This window comes from Balaenoptera acutorostrata, chromosome 3 (genome assembly GCF_949987535.1).
Source record: "Balaenoptera acutorostrata chromosome 3, mBalAcu1.1, whole genome shotgun sequence".
NCBI classification, from domain to species: Eukaryota; Metazoa; Chordata; class Mammalia; order Artiodactyla; family Balaenopteridae; genus Balaenoptera; species Balaenoptera acutorostrata.
Window position 1 is genome coordinate 153,549,334 of NC_080066.1, and position 16,940 is coordinate 153,566,273.

At 40.3% G+C, this 16,940-nt stretch overlaps 1 protein-coding gene across 2 annotated transcripts in view; it reads right to left on the bottom strand.

Annotated features, from left to right (window-relative positions):
* Positions 1 to 16,940, bottom strand: part of NEK9 (NIMA related kinase 9) — a 36,367-nt gene that overhangs the window by 9,209 nt on the left and 10,218 nt on the right. For both annotated transcript variants that reach the window (XM_057542384.1, XM_028167053.2), the window contains exons 7-18: positions 16,489 to 16,599; positions 15,337 to 15,401; positions 12,999 to 13,049; positions 12,351 to 12,543; positions 10,536 to 10,680; positions 9,687 to 9,887; positions 8,742 to 8,788; positions 7,405 to 7,560; positions 5,936 to 6,044; positions 5,268 to 5,429; positions 1,544 to 1,714; positions 761 to 820 (exon numbers count right to left, since the gene is read on the bottom strand). In XM_057542384.1, coding sequence (XP_057398367.1) covers positions 761 to 820; positions 1,544 to 1,714; positions 5,268 to 5,429; positions 5,936 to 6,044; positions 7,405 to 7,560; positions 8,742 to 8,788; positions 9,687 to 9,887; positions 10,536 to 10,680; positions 12,351 to 12,543; positions 12,999 to 13,049; positions 15,337 to 15,401; positions 16,489 to 16,599 — 1,471 coding nt within the window. The remainder of the gene's footprint in view (positions 1 to 760; positions 821 to 1,543; positions 1,715 to 5,267; positions 5,430 to 5,935; positions 6,045 to 7,404; positions 7,561 to 8,741; positions 8,789 to 9,686; positions 9,888 to 10,535; positions 10,681 to 12,350; positions 12,544 to 12,998; positions 13,050 to 15,336; positions 15,402 to 16,488; positions 16,600 to 16,940) is intronic.

Sequence of the window (16,940 nt, forward strand, 5' to 3'; positions counted from 1 at the left end):
TTTTATCACTTGTGACAGATATTAATATGCACAAACAGATGCTGAGCAATGGATTACTAAAGGAAACTAATAAAAGGTATGATGTGTGTTTGTGTAAACTAGAGCTCAACAAGTCTAGATCAGATTTTCAACTGTCTTTTTGGAGGATTAGTCTGCTTTCATTCTGGGTCTTCATCTGTTTTGACTGCACAAAATATCAGAATCCAGTTCTGAGACATCAAAGACTACAGGTACTCTAGCAAATGGAAAGCCAAAAGGAACACAGATTCAATTTCCTAGCATGGCCCCAAATAAGAGAACCATGAAGAAAGCAGCCAAAGGAAAAGTATTAGAGAGGTTTGGGCTGATTTTCCCAACTATATTGAAAGTTTAGCCAACTTTTAATTCTAAGGGCTTATTCTGAAGGACCACTTCTATAGATTGGAATACCCCTGGGAACACTATGGAAGTAAAGGGTAGACAGAACCCATAGCCCCTAGCATTGTAAGAAAAGAAACAGTACGTAAGTCACAATACAATGTTGGGCAAGCCACATAATTACTCCCACATGTGTGGTGGCAAAGATGTACTCTCCCTCTGACCGCAATGTAAAAGTCATAACTTACGGTGAAATCTACCAAACTATGACCTTCCCTCTTGATCACTGTGTTCCTCATTTCCCCAAGATATTTCCTATTTCCTTTTTTGGGAGGCTGCACGGAATTCAACCCAAAGACTCACACCTCAGAAAACCACTGGTACCTGAGATACTACTACTTACCAGTTCCGATGGATAAACCACTGCTATTCGAACGGATGGTCTTAGAATTCAATACTTTCTCTGAGGAAAAATATTCAGTAGGTAAGCATTGTTTACAGCCAGAGACAGGAAAAGTGACAGCCTAGGACAGGGAGTTAATCTAGGAGATAACTGCTATCTCTCATACCAGATATAAATATTATAAGCCAAGCACCAATAGCTACTCTAACTATATTCAACTATGTAGCAATTCTCCACCTTAACTATTCTTTGGAATCACCTGGGAAGCTTTAGAAAGTAGAAATGCCTAGGTCCCACCCCAGAGGTTCTGATTTAATTGGTCAGGACAATGGGATTTCTAAAAACTCCTCAAGGGATTCTAACGCGCAGCCAAGATTGTGAACCACTGACCTAAAGAATGAACTTGTAAACCTTCACACAGACCTTTATAATTTGTTCAAAACAAAGGAATCTTTATGCAGGAAGCAGTTATGATTTAGTTTCTTTTTAAAGGTGTACTGTATGTTTCTCACAAAAGCATGAGCACAGATAAACTAATTAGTGGACTACTAGAAGTAACAAATTCTACAGCGAGGGGGGCAGAGCCTGAAGTTATCATAAGACAGCAAACGACAATGTTCTATTCCTACCACTAGATATGGTATCAATGACAATTATGAAGACTTACACGAGTAGCTTCTTTTCTTCAGGACACTTCTGTTTGCCAGAATGTGACCACCAGTAACTTAGATGTGGGTCTATCCTCTGTCAAAGCCATCCTAACCAACACATATGGACCCTTACCAACAATGAGAATGGTGTGCCAGCCTCGGCAAGATAAGTCTGGGACGTGATGCAGAGATCCAAAGATAGGCCGAGGCCATGAAGTGCAGATATCAGAGCCATGTGGTCTCTCTGTGGGGGTCATTGCCAGGCGACCATTACCACCATTGCCCCAGGCAAAAATGTGATTATCTAGACAAAAAAAATTAAACAGCAGACAATTGAACAGAACACTGGCTTCCCAACTCTTCTGGGTTCCCCATCTTTATGCCCTGGAGCTAAAAAGATTTTCCACCATGTATAAAACAAGGGAAAGCTATTTATTCCCCTATATAAAGCCTAAACAACTGATGCCACCCAGGTAAAAATGACCACCGCTCCTACATACTGCTATCCATTCATTCACTCATTCAACATTTTTGGTCATTCATTCAAATAATTATTGGGCATCTACTTCATGACAGGCACTGCTGGAAGTGCTAGGAAGAGAGCAGAGAACAAAACAAAGTTGCTGCCCTTGTGGAACTGACATTCTAGTGGGGAGAGACTGATAAATTACTTCAGGTAGCATTAACTGCTAAGAAGGAAGATAAACAATAAAGAAAAGAGGAAATAAACAATAATAGTAGGGTATCATTACTTTAGACAGGGTAGTCAGAGAAGTACTTGTTGATACTTGAGCAGAGACCTGATTGAAGTGAGAGAGAACCAGGTGGATATTTAGGGGAAGAGCTTTCCAGGCAGAGGGAATAGCAAAGTGCAAAGTATGTATCACAAACACAACACAGAAGTCCTCTGCAGCTGGAGCAAAGTAAAGGAGGGGACGGTGGCCACAGAAGAGGTCAGGGGGTGACTGAAGTCTGGGTCATGCAGGCCATTCCAATGACTTTGGTTTTTACTGTTTGAGATAGGAAACTAGTAGAGATTCTGAACAGTAGGTATTTAAAAGGATCCCCCAGGCTACCATGAGGAGAACTGACTGCAGGGGCCCAAGGATGGAAGCAGGGAGATCAGTTGTAATAGTGAAGATGGTAAAAAGTGGTTGGATATATTCTGAAGATAATCTATAGAATTTGCTAATGGATGGGATGTGGGGTGTAGGATGGAGCTGCCATTTTCTGAAACAGGAAGGCTGCAGGAGGAACAGGTTTGAACAGAAGATCGGAAATTTGATTTTGAATACAGTAAGTTTGTTTGAGATGCCCATTACCTCTTATCCAAATCAGGGCATTTTTTAATGAAAAGGGGGTGCTATTAATGATTAAGCCCGGACAGTAGGCATGAATCAGGACCAACCTGGGAAAACCGGGCTATAAAGCCACTTTATCTTTAGACATCCAAATCAAGGGACTGTTGAACCAGTGAGTCTAGAAGTCAGGTACGGTAATTAAAGCTATCAGTGCTCAGGGAGGATTTAAGGTAATAAGCTCACTTAGAAAATAAAGGGAGAGGGACTTCCCTGGTGGCACAGTGGATAAGACTCTGCGCTCCCAATGCAGGGGGCCCGGGTGTGATCCCTGGTCAGGGAACTAGATCCCACATGCATGCCACAGCTAAGAGTTCACATGCCGCAACTAAGGAGCCCGGGAACTGCAACTAAGGAGCCCACCTGCCGCAACTAAGACCTGGTGCAAACAAATAAATGAATAAATAAATATTAAAAAAAAAAAAAAGAAAGGGAGAGAAGGATTGAGCCCTGGACACTCCAGGCTTTAGACTTGGATACTACAATCATGGCACTGAACCTACCTGACTGCACTAATCTGTTTATATGTATGTCTCCCCTACCCTACTAGACTGTGAGTCCCCTGAGGACAGGGGCTTTCTGAAACTCACTTTTTTTTTTTTTAAATTGAAGTATAGTTGATTTATAATATTATATTAGTTTCAGGTATACAACATAGTGATTAAATATTTTTATAGATTATATTCCATTTCAAGTTATTATAAAATAATGGCTATATTTTCCTGTGCTGTTCAATATATTCTTGGTGCTTATTTATGGTATACATAGTAGTTTGTATCTTTTAACCCCATACCCCTATCTTGCCCCTCCCCACTTCTTCTTCCCCACTGGTAACTACTAGTTTGTTCTCACTCTCTCTGTACGTCTGTTTCTGTTTTGTCATACTTATCCATTTGTTTTATTTTTTAGATTCCACATATAAGTGATAACATAGAGTATTTGCCATCCTCTGACTTATTTCACTAAACATAATACCCTCTAGGTCCATACACATTGTTGCAAATGGCAGAATTTCATTCTTTGTAATGGCTGGGTAATATACCATTCATTGTATATATGTACCACATCTTCTTTATCCAGTCATCTGCTGATGGACACTTAGGTTGCTTCCATGTCTTGGCTATTGTAAATAGTGCTGCTATGAATACTGGGGTGCATGTATCTTTTCGAATTACTGTTTTCCTTTTCTTCGAATATATGCCCAGGAGTGGAATTGCTGGATCATATGATGGTTCTATCTTTACTGAGACTCACTTCTACAGTCCCAGAGCCTAAAGGAGGACCTGGAGCATAGCAGGCACTCAGTTTATGTCTGCCATGTGAATGAGGTGATCAAGTACAGTTCAGAGGAGTAGAGGAACATTTATCAACAGGTAATATGCCCAGACACAGAGTCTAACTCTATACTCGTCATTCTGAAGTTTAACTTGAGAAGTACACAGATACTGAAGAAACATTACCTCTCTGAGGCCCTGTCAGAAAGTGCTACTGAACTTGCTATACTATTTTTAATCCTCAGTGACATCCTGATTCTGTCTTTCTAGGTACCATTTCCATTTATCTAGCCTGAACTAACCAGTCTGTTCCCTAAAACCACTTGTTTTGGGACAAGCAGGGAAGGTTAATGTGCTACTCTGAAGGCTGGTTCACTTAATTAAATATGGTAACAGATCACTTATCTGACACTATCGCTGGACCTCTCTTGTGTAAGTGACAGGCACAGACTGAAAGAAAACAAAGACATCCCAGAGCATGAGCAATAAGAAAAAAAGCCAAAATGAGTCAAAAGATAAGAAGATGAAATATGTTTTTTTGTTGTTCACTAGTCACAAGAAAGAAGGGCTACAAAAATCAAGAGAGTTTAGAAGGTGATACAGGAAGAGAGAAAAAAGAAAAAAAGAAAGCACAAGAAGGGGGAAAGGGAGTGAAGGCTAGCAGAAGCTGCAGAAAAGAAGTGGTGATAGGAGCAGGATGCTGAGGAGAAGAAATAGCTGAGAGGAAAGAGAGAAGAAAATTCCATTAGACCAATTCAGAAAGTTGAGAAACACATGGTATATAGCCCTTCAAGCCTTAGCAGTCCCTAAAGACATCACTGCAGTGCAGCTGACCCCAACCAAGGAGCAAGGTTAAATTACGTTGGTCTCCTCTCTAGCCACCCAACATTTATTGGAACCAACATGGTACTGGGCAAGGTATATGTATAAGTATTTAATAATTCTTAAAACATTGTACAAAAAAAGTTAAAGTAAAAAAAGTAGGGATTTAAGAGTACTAACTTGCCATTTTCTAGAAATCTGACCTTTTTACAGCAATCACTATGTTGGACACATGAAAAGTTAATGAAGCTCCACAGGCATAAAAATTGGCCACCAATTTAACACAGATAAAAAAGTAAACATATGATCCAGCTACACAAATAACCAGTCCACCTCTTTTGCAAGCAAAAATTAAAATTTAGCCATCTATCCAGAAAGCCTGAAATAACATGTACAGACTCACCATCAGTGGCAGCAATGGTAAACTCATCACCGCAGGAGACTCTGATCACCTGCTTTCCACCTAGGGGGCCCCCCAACAGGTTGATTCCTAGACGCTTCTTATAATTTCCAACGCCCAGCTGTCCACACTTGTTGCAGCCAAAGGTCAGCAGCCGGCCTCGCTCTGAGACAGAAGCAAAAACAAATAACCAGGTACAAATGGGTCATGAAACAGAGGGAAAATGCAGACAATGCAGAGTCCCATAGACTAGCTTCTGGTTGTTAGAGTATACAAATATAAAGCTAGCTACATGATCCTGGACCTAGGGCAGCTAGGCCATCTAGAACTATGACCAATTAGACCCAGGAAGTGACTCAATATTATATATTCTATTTTAAATGTGGAAAATGGGTACTATTTAACTTAGAAAACTTATAGATGGTGCTAATTACAAATAGCAGTTGCCAGAAATTATAGGTATGGCATTCTCATTAAGGAATGTATTGATTATATACTTATAATGATTACCAACAAAACATTTATTCGAATGCCCAATTTGTTAATAAGATAATACTGGATGATGGGGGGAAATCAGGAGAATGTACATATAGTTAAGAAGAGCTACTACTTGATAGAATAAAAGAACCTGAAATACTAAGGCCTGTGTACACAGTTGTACATCAACTCACCATCAATAGCAGCAGTGTGAGTCTTGCCTGGGGCAATTGTACGGATCTTATAAAAGGACAACTGTTTGGCCAAGGTAAAGGAGGTTGTGTAGGGGACTTCGTGGTATGCCTGAAACAAGGTAGAACACAAAGCAAAGACTCATGAAGTAAAAAATGGATGGAGGGGAAACAGGCTGAAAATGTTGTCGTGGTAACCAAAAGGCCTTTCAAGTGAATCATGTTATTAAGAAGGTGCCAGGTAGCTTTTCATCTCCAATAGATTAAAGAAGAAATAAGCTCAATATCTAATCAGAGAATTTAGTATGAGGCAGGACTTTCTGACCACAAAAGTTTTAAGATTCCTAAATTAGGGTATGCAAAACATGAACTCTCCATCCCAGAAGGCATCTATATAAGGATAGAATCATTGACTTTTGTCTTGGTTATACACTCTACACACCTAACAAAAGCAGGGGAAGGAATTAAAATCCTGAAGACTCTGTCCAGCCCATCAGTTTACTGGGATCTAATTTTACCTACAATATTCTCAACTTGTTAAAACCCACGTTCCCTTTAGATTAGCATAAAAATAAATCTTCCCATGTAAGTTTAAAATTTCACAACAAACACAATGTTACAACAAAACCCAAATCAATTAATGGTAATTCTGAATATGCCTTTTCAAACTACATGGACACCCTCCCCAGACCTGCTCCAAATTTGCACTCTCCCATTTCACAATTACTACTTTAGAGATTGCTTAAAAATTCTTATCTTTTCCATTGAGACAGCAAACTTGTCTCAATATGACTCTTTAGAACATGACAAAAACTCATCATACTAACACAAAGAGGGGACTAGTACTTAATATCAGTGGCGAATTTATGACATCCTTGAAGGAGGTGAATCGTAATTACATTTAATAAGCCTGTATAGGATCAGTGATTTGAGAGTAATCATAAAAACTCCCTAGAGAGGTGATACATGGAAAAATGTTTCTTTTCATAATGTTAATTTTCTTGTACCTACTTCAGTGATGAGGTAGAATCTGAATTCCATCACTGATTGTTTGTAGTCAATTTATTTATTGTGGTATAACGTACTATACAATATTGTACAGCTTGATACATTTTTCTAAAGGTATATAAATGTAAAACTACCATCCAGATCAAGATATAGACCATTTCTATCACCCTAGGATCCTTCCTACCCTTTCTGTTAACACCTATGCCCCTCTTCCCAGAAGTAACCACTGTTTTGACTTTTGCCATCATAAGTTAATTTTGCCTGTTCTTAAACTTCATATAATGGGCATCATATAGTATGTACACTTTTGTGGCTGGCTACTTTACTGGACATAAAGTCTGTGAGATCGTCACTTTATTCTTAAGTCAAATTCCACGGTCACAAACCAATAATAGCATTTCCAAAGAAATTCCAACCTAGAGAAGTTCTGATGATGTACTTAGGATACCAAATAGGGTACTCACTTCATGATTGATGATTCCAGACATGCATTGATTCAGACCCAGTTTGTTGAACTCATTGAGTCCACAGGCCAGCACTTTGCCTGACTGGGTCAGCAGAAATGTCCCATCGCAGCCACACTGAACTGCGACAATAATCAAGGCCTTGGGAACATCCACCTGCAAGAAAAAAAAAAAATCAGAAAATCTCCCAAACATAACTTGTATTAGGGAAAAACCCTCAAATTCTTTAAAAAATGATGTTCTGCATTTAGCAGAATGACTACAAGGAAATAAAGCTTGCTCTATTTTCTTCAGATTTGCCCAGCAGCTTAGAAGCTACTGTTTTCAACAAGGAGCTCAAGTTTTATAATAAAGTAAAAGAAGGCAATTCCAGGTCAGCTAAAAGTTTTAGCAATAGGTCCTACTTAGGAAGACTTCTCAGAAAACACTGGGAAAAGAGAAGCTTCAATCTATTACTGATTTAGCCCTCTGAGATGCAGAGATCCCATGATAGTTATAGAAGAAGCTCAGTAGCCCTGTGGGGTGCCAGTCTGGTCATATAATAAGTGAGGTGACCAAGGATTGAGGCAGCAGCCAAGACTTCTGAAGGCTCACATCCCTCTGCAGCTAACTAGACAGGCCTGAAGAATGGTGGGGGGACATGATGGATGTCTGTGAAACCTGAAAACTCAAACCTCAAACCTTCTCCTATAGTCTTTTCAGGAGAAGAGGAATAGCTGTGAATCCTATTGATTGAGAATGGTTCCACAGATATATGTTAATTTTTAAAATGTAAATAAACATTGTTAATAGTGAACAGTGGGTGAGCCTGTGTCCTAAGGTGCATGTGACCGTGCTCTCTCTGCTTGTTTCAGCTCCCGTGCCAGCTCTTACAGTGCCAGCTCTTGCAGTACTGAGAGGAATTAGATATTACATTTCATACAATATGACCCCTAAATACAAACAACTACTTCATTTGGTATCCAACTGTGGAAAGGGGAAGGGAAATGGCTGTGCTGGGTTAAGGGATACTCTATTGCTTTCCAATATTTCCCATCCAGGGTGTGTTTAGCTTGATGTGACTTCTTCATTATACATTCTGATTTTAGTGCTCATCCCCAAGCAAGATGTGACTCCAGAGTGTCCACAGTGGCTGCATCTTCTTTCGCAACTTTTGATGATTTAGTCAGATGACAAGACCACATAGTGCTAAATTAGGAATCCTGGATTGTCAGTCTCCCAGATAGGAAATATTTCAGGGATAAACACCTTGATATGAGGAGTCAGGTAAAGAGGACATATTACTGGAGTCTGTGTGACCTAAATAGCCTCTAGGAAGAAGTTGCCTCTGATTTTACCTTTTGTGGTGTATAATAATCCTCTTCTGAATCCAAACCCAGCCTTCCTGAGACACACATAAGAAAGAAAATCATTAAAATGAGGGCTTCCAGGGACTTCCCTGGTGGTGCAGTGGATAAGACTCTGCGCTCCCAATGCAGGGGGCCCGGGTTGGATCCCTGGTCAGGGAACTAGATCCCACGTGCATGCTGCAACTTGGAGTTCGCATGCCACAACTACGGAGCTGGTGAGCTACAACTAAGGAGCCCACGAGCTGCAAATAAGGAGCCCACGTGTTGCAGCTAAGGAGCCGGCAAGCGGCAACTAAGGAGCCCACTTGCTGCATCTAAGACCTGGTGCAACCAAATAAATAAATAAATAAAAAAGAAATAAAATAAAATAAAATCTACTATACCTCTCAACTTAAAAAATAAAATAAAATAAAATGAGTGCTTCCTTCCCAATGAAAATATTCTATAAGATTCTCTTTTACTGGACTTCCCTGGTGGCACAGTGGTTAAGAATCTGCCTGCCAATGCAGGGAACATGGGTTTGAGCCCTGGTCCGGGAAGATCCCACATGCCACGGAGCAACTAAGCCCGTGCGCCACAACTACTGAGCCTGCACTCTAGAGCCCGCGAGCCACAACTACTGAGCCCGTGTGCCACAACTACGAAGCCTACACACCTAGAGCCCGTGTTCTGCAACAAGAGAAGCCACCGTAATCAGAAGCTCACGCACCGCAACGAAGAGTAGACCCCACTTGCCGTAACTAGAGAAAGCCCGCGCGCAGCAACAAAGACCCAACGCAGCCAAAAATAAATTAAAAAAAAAAAAAAAAAAGATTCTCTTTTACTGAATTAACACTTCTTAAATAGAGGCTGCATGATGTGTTTAGAGGCACACAAGCATGAGGTCAGGTTGTCCGCCTGGGAATAAGTGGACAGAGTCAAGGCTACACCTACCATATTCACCACAGCCCCAAGAGTAGACTTCTTTGTTTCGTGTCAAAACCACCACATGATTATCTCCACAGGAGACCTGCTCCACTGGATTGTTTAGGAAGAAGTCCAGCTGCATGGGTTCTAATAGTTCAGGGCCAGCAATCTTGTCCATGCCCATGCAGCCATAATAGTCAGATCCAAACGCATAGAGCTGACCTTCATCTGTGAAAGGAAGGAAAGCAGAACCCATCAAAGGAATGACTTATTTTGTCTAATCAGAAAGCTGGGCAGGGCTGGAATGAGGATGACCTCAGCCAATGAGCTCACATGGGATGATTATATCAGAGAAATCTGATAGACTGTCTATCAAACCTAGAGTTGTTGGTATTTAGGGGGTCATGTGTACTGTTACAGTAACAGTTAAAAAAAGAATGGTGGGATGATATATTAAAGAGGCTTAAAATTTTACCGGGGCCATCTCTATTTTACAGAGAAAAAGGGAAGCACCAAGGAATCATAAAGCGAGTAATGGCAAGACCCAAACTAAATTTGAGCTCCCAATTCCTGATTCAGCGTTATCTACACCTGACTAGGTAGTGAGGTTATTTCTGCTCCCCCCACAACTGGGACATATGATATATTTCTCCTAATCCCACCTCTTCTCTGTTATCCATCTGCCTTCTCCTTGCTCATCACTACTCTAATACTATAGCAAGTTGGGCATGTTGTTATTAATGTGTATAATATTTGCTCACTGTCTTTGGTTCTTTGGATACTGTCTTTTGTTGTAAAATCCCAACTAAAACTGCATAGAATTAAGTAAAATACCCCACATTAAATGCACCTGGGTGCTTTCTGCTGCTGGCTTACCTGTTACACAGACAGTGAAATCATCGCCACATGACACCTGATGGATAGCTTTGCCTTGCAACTTTTCCACGTGCTTTGGCTGTCGGTAGGAGGCTTTGTCTCCATGGCCCAGCTGACCATGGAGTTTAGTACCCCCTTGCATGTTCTGTGAAATAAATAGGTCTTGTGAAGTTTTAAACTTTTCACGCCAAATCTTTAATCTAGTCTTTAACATCACTTCTTATTAAGAAAAACAGTAGGAAAAAAATCAGTTGGAAATATAGAAACGGGAAAAAAAAAAAGGTAAGAGGATTAAACCTTTTAATGGTAGATAGTAAAAAACCCCTGCCAACAGATAAAGATTTTTAAAGTATCCAGACTGATATCCATCGGGCCTTAAAAGGACCCATTCTCAATTTTGTCTTTCTTCTTCAAGTCTAAGGTGAACTGTCTATTTAATTATGGGTGATGATGAAAAAATTCTTTATGCAGTCTAATTTGATTGTTTTTTTACAGGAGTACAGCCTCTTGGAAATCCTTATAAAAGTTTTACAAATTTTGGTCACAGTTTCCCTGAAATACGTAACCATCATAAGGAATCTGGTTACATCAAAGACGCTGCTATAAAGCACTGAGAATAGTCCTACATGACTTTTCAACAGTTTTAAAGACATAAGTAATTCTTCCCATTCAATAACTCAACTGTAAGTCCTTACACAAATGTTTTTAAAGGCACTAATTTCAATCCACCTCTGGCAGCCCCCCAGAAACTAGTTCTTTAAGTGAGAGGATTTTAGGAAATAACAGCAAGTTAAAACTCTATAACAGAGGCCAAATCACTCATTCTTTCTCTCAATCCAATAGTTGAGTGTCTACTCTGTCACACGCTGGGGATAACGCCTGTCCTCATGGAGAAGTTATCTGAAACTACTGGAAAAAATGAGCTCCCTCAGGAAGGAGGAAGAGCAGGAAGGAGGAAGAGTGGGAAGAACCGAGAACCTAAGGTTAAGACAAGGTCGGGTAAAGAAAAAGCAGCCTGAAGTGAGCCTGAGAAGGCACAGCGGAAGAGACAGGAGCAAAGTCAAGAGAACATGCTCTTGCGGAAGCCAAGGGAAGACCAGGCTTCAAGAAGGAGGGAGTGACCAACTATGTCAAATACTACAGGAGATCAAGCAAGGACTCAAGTGTACCTATCTGTTTTATTTTCACAATTTATAGGTCATTTTGTCAAGAGTAGTTTCAATTGAGTGGAGGGATAGAAGCTGCACTGTAGGTGAATGAGGAATGAGTGGGAGATAAGAAAAGAGACAACAAATAGAGGCAGTTTTTTCGAAGTGAGAGAGAGGATGGAATCTAGAGGTGAACAAAGGAAAATTCTACTCAAGATATTCCACCTTCAATCACTGACGGAGATCTTAGAATTTTCCTGACATGGTACACTGCTTCATTTGCTTACAAAGCTATTTCACAGGTATGAGTTGCTCTGAAATGCATGGTAATAGAACAGAGTAATTAAGTGACCTTCTGAAATCACCCAGTGGTAAATGAGAATCCAATCTCCTGAGTCCAAGCCTTTTAATTCTTTCTCTCCTTCTTTCTCTCTCTTTCATTCATTCATTCAAAAAACATTTATAAGCGACTTAACATGTACCAGGCATTGGGGATACATCAGTGAATTAAACAGACAAAACCCCTACTCTCAAAAGAGCTTACATCCCATCATCCCATGCTGCCACTTCTGCAGCACATGTTCAACCAACAAAATTCTTAGACATCCTGGGCCCAGTAAACAATGAGGCGCACGTCACTGTTCTAAAGTACGTAGCTTTCACTTACCACCCAGGTGTATAGTTCCTTCTCCACTGTGACCACAGCAAAGTGGGTATTCCCTGCACACACCTGCCGGGCACTACAGCCACTCTTGATGACATCCAGTTTCTGGGGAGTGGATTTCCCACCACCCCAAACATAGACTTCACTGGTTCGGGATGTTACCACAGCAATGGGTGCTTCAGTCACAGTGCTTGACCTGCCGACAACCCCCAGAACAAAGGAACATTTAACATAAAAATTATATCAAAGAAAAATGCTTCCAGTCTTTTCCCTGAGAACTGCCAATTATGGTATGAGAAAGTATGTTCTTTCTCGACAACTTATTTCAACCCTCTATCATAGCAGGCTTTGCAATTCCTGCCTTAAGGCTTCATCACAGCTCAGCCAGATCAGATAGCAGTCTGATCCATAACACCTACACTTTTCAACTTTTCAACATTCATCATGATAATGATGTCCACTTTAGCATGAGGGTAAAATTATAGCTTTCTTTTTCTCTGACATGACTATTTGACATTTAAGCAGATGTTGCCTTCTGAAAGGATGCCAAAGGCTTCTTACTGGGATCAAACAATGTCCAGACCCAAGAAAGAAAGACCCCCTGGTGGTAATTTAAGATATATTACTTTTCAAGAGTCTCTTGAGCATTACCTTGGTCTCTTTGTAGGTGCATTAAGCAGTGTGACTTTTTCCTCCATCTCTCTACCAAAAGAAAAGCAAAGATACATGAGAGAAATAATAGGTTCCTATATTGCACTAGTGTCTCTTTAAAACCTTTCACAGACTTAATCTTCTATAAACCATATGCCTCCCACAATGTTACAATACTTTTAGGAAAATACTTCGATACAACTGAAACAGTTCTATAGGCCTAGCATTAGACAATTCATTAAATACAAGGGGGCCAGTAGTCTGGGGCCATTTGTTTTCTGTCTCTGAGGAATGTTCCAGGCCGGACCAGAGAGCCTTGAGAACCTCTGATGCTCATTTTAGGAACCTGCTGACATCTTCCTTTAGTCTGCTCACTGACTCCCTAAACTCAACATCTCTAAAGCTCAGCTCATTATCTTTTTCCAATACAGCTTTTCTTTCTGACTCTCCTAATTCTATAGCGGGCACCCTCTATTCTCCCAGTGAACTAGGTTTAAAACTTCAGTGGTTTTGGACTCAGCTGTCTTCCTTTCTTCAATATTCAAGTTTTATAGATTCTACTTATACAATGCCCTTTTACTCACGTCTCCTTCCCAGTCTCACCACCTTGGTTCTGGGCAGCTTTACTTCCCAACTGGGCTGTGGTAGCACCTAATTGGTCTCACCACAGTTTTAATCCACTTTAATCAGTCCTATACTGATTTAACGCTGATATTAGTACTGCTAAATAACTCTTCCCAAGGCGCATCTCTCATCACATGAACTGCCCTCTCATAAATATCCAACACTTCCGTACTATTCCTTGAATAAAGCACAGATTCCTTCATCTGGCATTCAACATTCTTTGCCTACCTTTCCAGCCTTCCTTCCCTGTATCCACTCCCATGTTCTAACTCAGGGTTCTCATTCTGCCTAAATCAATTATAGCTGAAGACCTGGGGTGGTGCTTAAGAACCAGCATTTTCTTTAAAGTTCCTGAGGTGTTGCTATTGAGAACGCCAGGTCTAGAACCTCTAGCCAAACAGGACTTAGTGCTTCCTGAATACTTCCACAATTCCCTGTGTCTGTGCTTTATCTGGAAAGCTCTTTGTCTTCTGTTTTTCCATCAAAGAACAAAGTTCTAACAAAGTACTACATGTAAATCTCCAACTCTCTCAATAAAAATTGCATTATCAATGGAAATATTTAAATAAGAGATTTAAACAGTGATTATATTGTTGGAAAATAAGCCAGATAAAGAATTAGAATATGCTTAACCAGCCCTAGAGGGTGATATTGCCTGAATACGAATAGAACATAAATGGAAGGTTACAGTGATGCATCTGGAGTATTATACATAATTCTATGCACTAAAACACTGGCTGGAGATCAACTGGAGAACCAGAAAAGATTAATTTAATACAACAGAATAAAGGTTACTGACCAAACAGCAGAGATTATGGAATTAGGTATACACTTAATGCATCTAAGGGCAACACTTGAAAAAGAACACAGTACATGTTTGAATATTGGGAAGACTCAAAAACAAAGAACTGGTAGAGGAGGAAGAAGGGTTGTTAGGCAAAAATAGTATAATAGGATGAAACAGAGACTAGAGCATTTAAGAAGGATGAAGAACACCTCTTCCTTTGAGTTAGGGTTTGAAGCCTCCTACAAAAAGTGAGGGATAAAGGACCTTCTTCCTACCTCTAGAGACCTTTAACACTAAATAAACCTCAGGAAATAACCTGTCAGGAATCAATCAACCTCGACTACAGGAAACGGGCAAAAGGTATCTGAAGAGGACCCATCCAATTGCAATCTACCATCTAAACAAATGCACTAAAAAGCAAAGGCCTGGTCCAAACCCACACTACTATCCAACAATTGTTGAGCACCTTGTGCCAGGCCCTGGGCTGAGCACTTTATATGCATTACCTCCTTTAATCCTCACCCTACCTTACTTTATAGAGAAAACTAAGGGACAGAGACGTTAAATAACTTGACAAAGATAATGACACAACTCAGATACAAACATAAGGATGTCTGAGTCCAGAGCCCTCCTCTCTTAATTACTACAGTCTAGTGCCCAAACTCTAGATTAGAACTCACAGAAGATGGGGAGGAGTGAAGGGCTCTAGGGTCTCATCAGTATCAATTTAGAACAAAGTAGCACAGGTTAAGGAGGTGAAAAGTCAGGAACTACATCAAGCAATGAAAGCAGAGATGTTGGAAGAAAATAGCAGCAGAGTGGCAAAGTCAGGAAACACCACCCTCTCTTTGTAGTACTCTGGTCAGGCTTCTAATAGTCAGTCAGCCATCTACAGAAAGAAAATGTAGCAACTTCTTTGTTCTTTACCTTCTGCGTTTCCTGAGAAGGGGGCGATCCAGAAGTTCATCTGCAGTGGGTCTCTGCTCAGGATCCTAAAAAGTATCAGTGGGTTAGTTTTAACTTAAAGGGAATGCGCAAGGGACGTCCTGGTGGTCCAGTGGGTAAGACTCCATGCTCCCAATGCAGGGGACTGGGTTTGATCCCTGGTTGGGGAATTAGATCCTGCATGCATGCTACAACTAAGAAGTGTGCATGCCGCAACTAAGAGTACATGTGCCCCAACTAAGCCCACATGCCGCAGTGAAGATCCCGTACGTCACAATGAAGACCTGGTGCAGCCAAAATAAATAAATAAATAAATATTTAGATAAATAAATAAATATTTAAATAAATAAATAAATAAATAAATGGAATGGGCAAAATGGGATCTAAAGACACATTTACTTCCTCTTAGAAGGCTGTAGGTTTGTTATTCAAAGATCACTGTATGTCATCCTTCTGTTTCAAAAAACCTATTTCTTATGTCACATTCCATGCTTCATGCTCACTATCATCAACACTTATATGTGAATGAGAATGCACCTTCCTCACTTGTTTTAACTGTTAGGGCAGTGGTTCTCAAATTTCAGTATACATAGTACATAAGAATCTCCTGGAGTACCTGTTACAAATAAAGATTTCTGGGCTTTATCCACAGAGATTCTGATCCAGTCAGTCTGGAGTGGGGCCCAGGAATCTTCATTTTCTTCTTGTAAAAATCCCCCATCCCCTGGTGATTCTAATGCCTGTGGCTCCTGGACCACCTTTGAATAATACTGACCTAGAACTGCACTGCAAGGCAACTGTGACATTTAGAACTGTATACATTCTGCACATTAGGAATTCTAAATTACCTCTATTATTTTATAAAATCAATTTAAAAAAATTAATCTTGATCATAAAAAATGGAGCACAATTTAGATGGTAAATTCATTTCGCAAATTAGTAAAGGAAGAATTTGTTGGCTGAAGCACACAACTATCATGAACTGCCAATGCCTATTCTCCCGGATATAGCCACAAATACATCCTACCCTGGGGAAGTGGACGTGGTTTTGTGCAGGTTCATCTATGCCATACTCCAAACACTGAGGCTGGAAGGGAAAGCACTGAACTGAAATCAATGTTAAGTCACGCTTACCTGGTCAAGGCATGCATGGACCATTTGGATCAGTTCCAAAGAGTACTGGCTAGAATCAACTTCCATGGCCCGGATTCCTTGTACAATCTTCACACACAAGTTGAGTGGGTTCTATGAGAAAATGATTATTGTATTGTCCTTGGTTATATAAAGATGACATTATAATCTACTAGTAGGGGCTTTGAGATGTCTGTGACTATCATATAAAGAAATGGCAATAGTTCCGAATTGGGTCTTACTTCTTTTTACAACTGTTGGTATACATCAGCAAGAAATGGTTAGGGATGCACTACTGCTGTCAGATAATGAAGCCAACTGGCCAACATGGGGTATGACTATGTGACCAATAGAATAATACTCAGAGTATATTATAATCTGACCCTTCAACTGAATCCTAAGAAAAAGGAAAGCAAGGTTAGCTATGCTTCTTGGCTTTAAGTATGTCCTTTGCG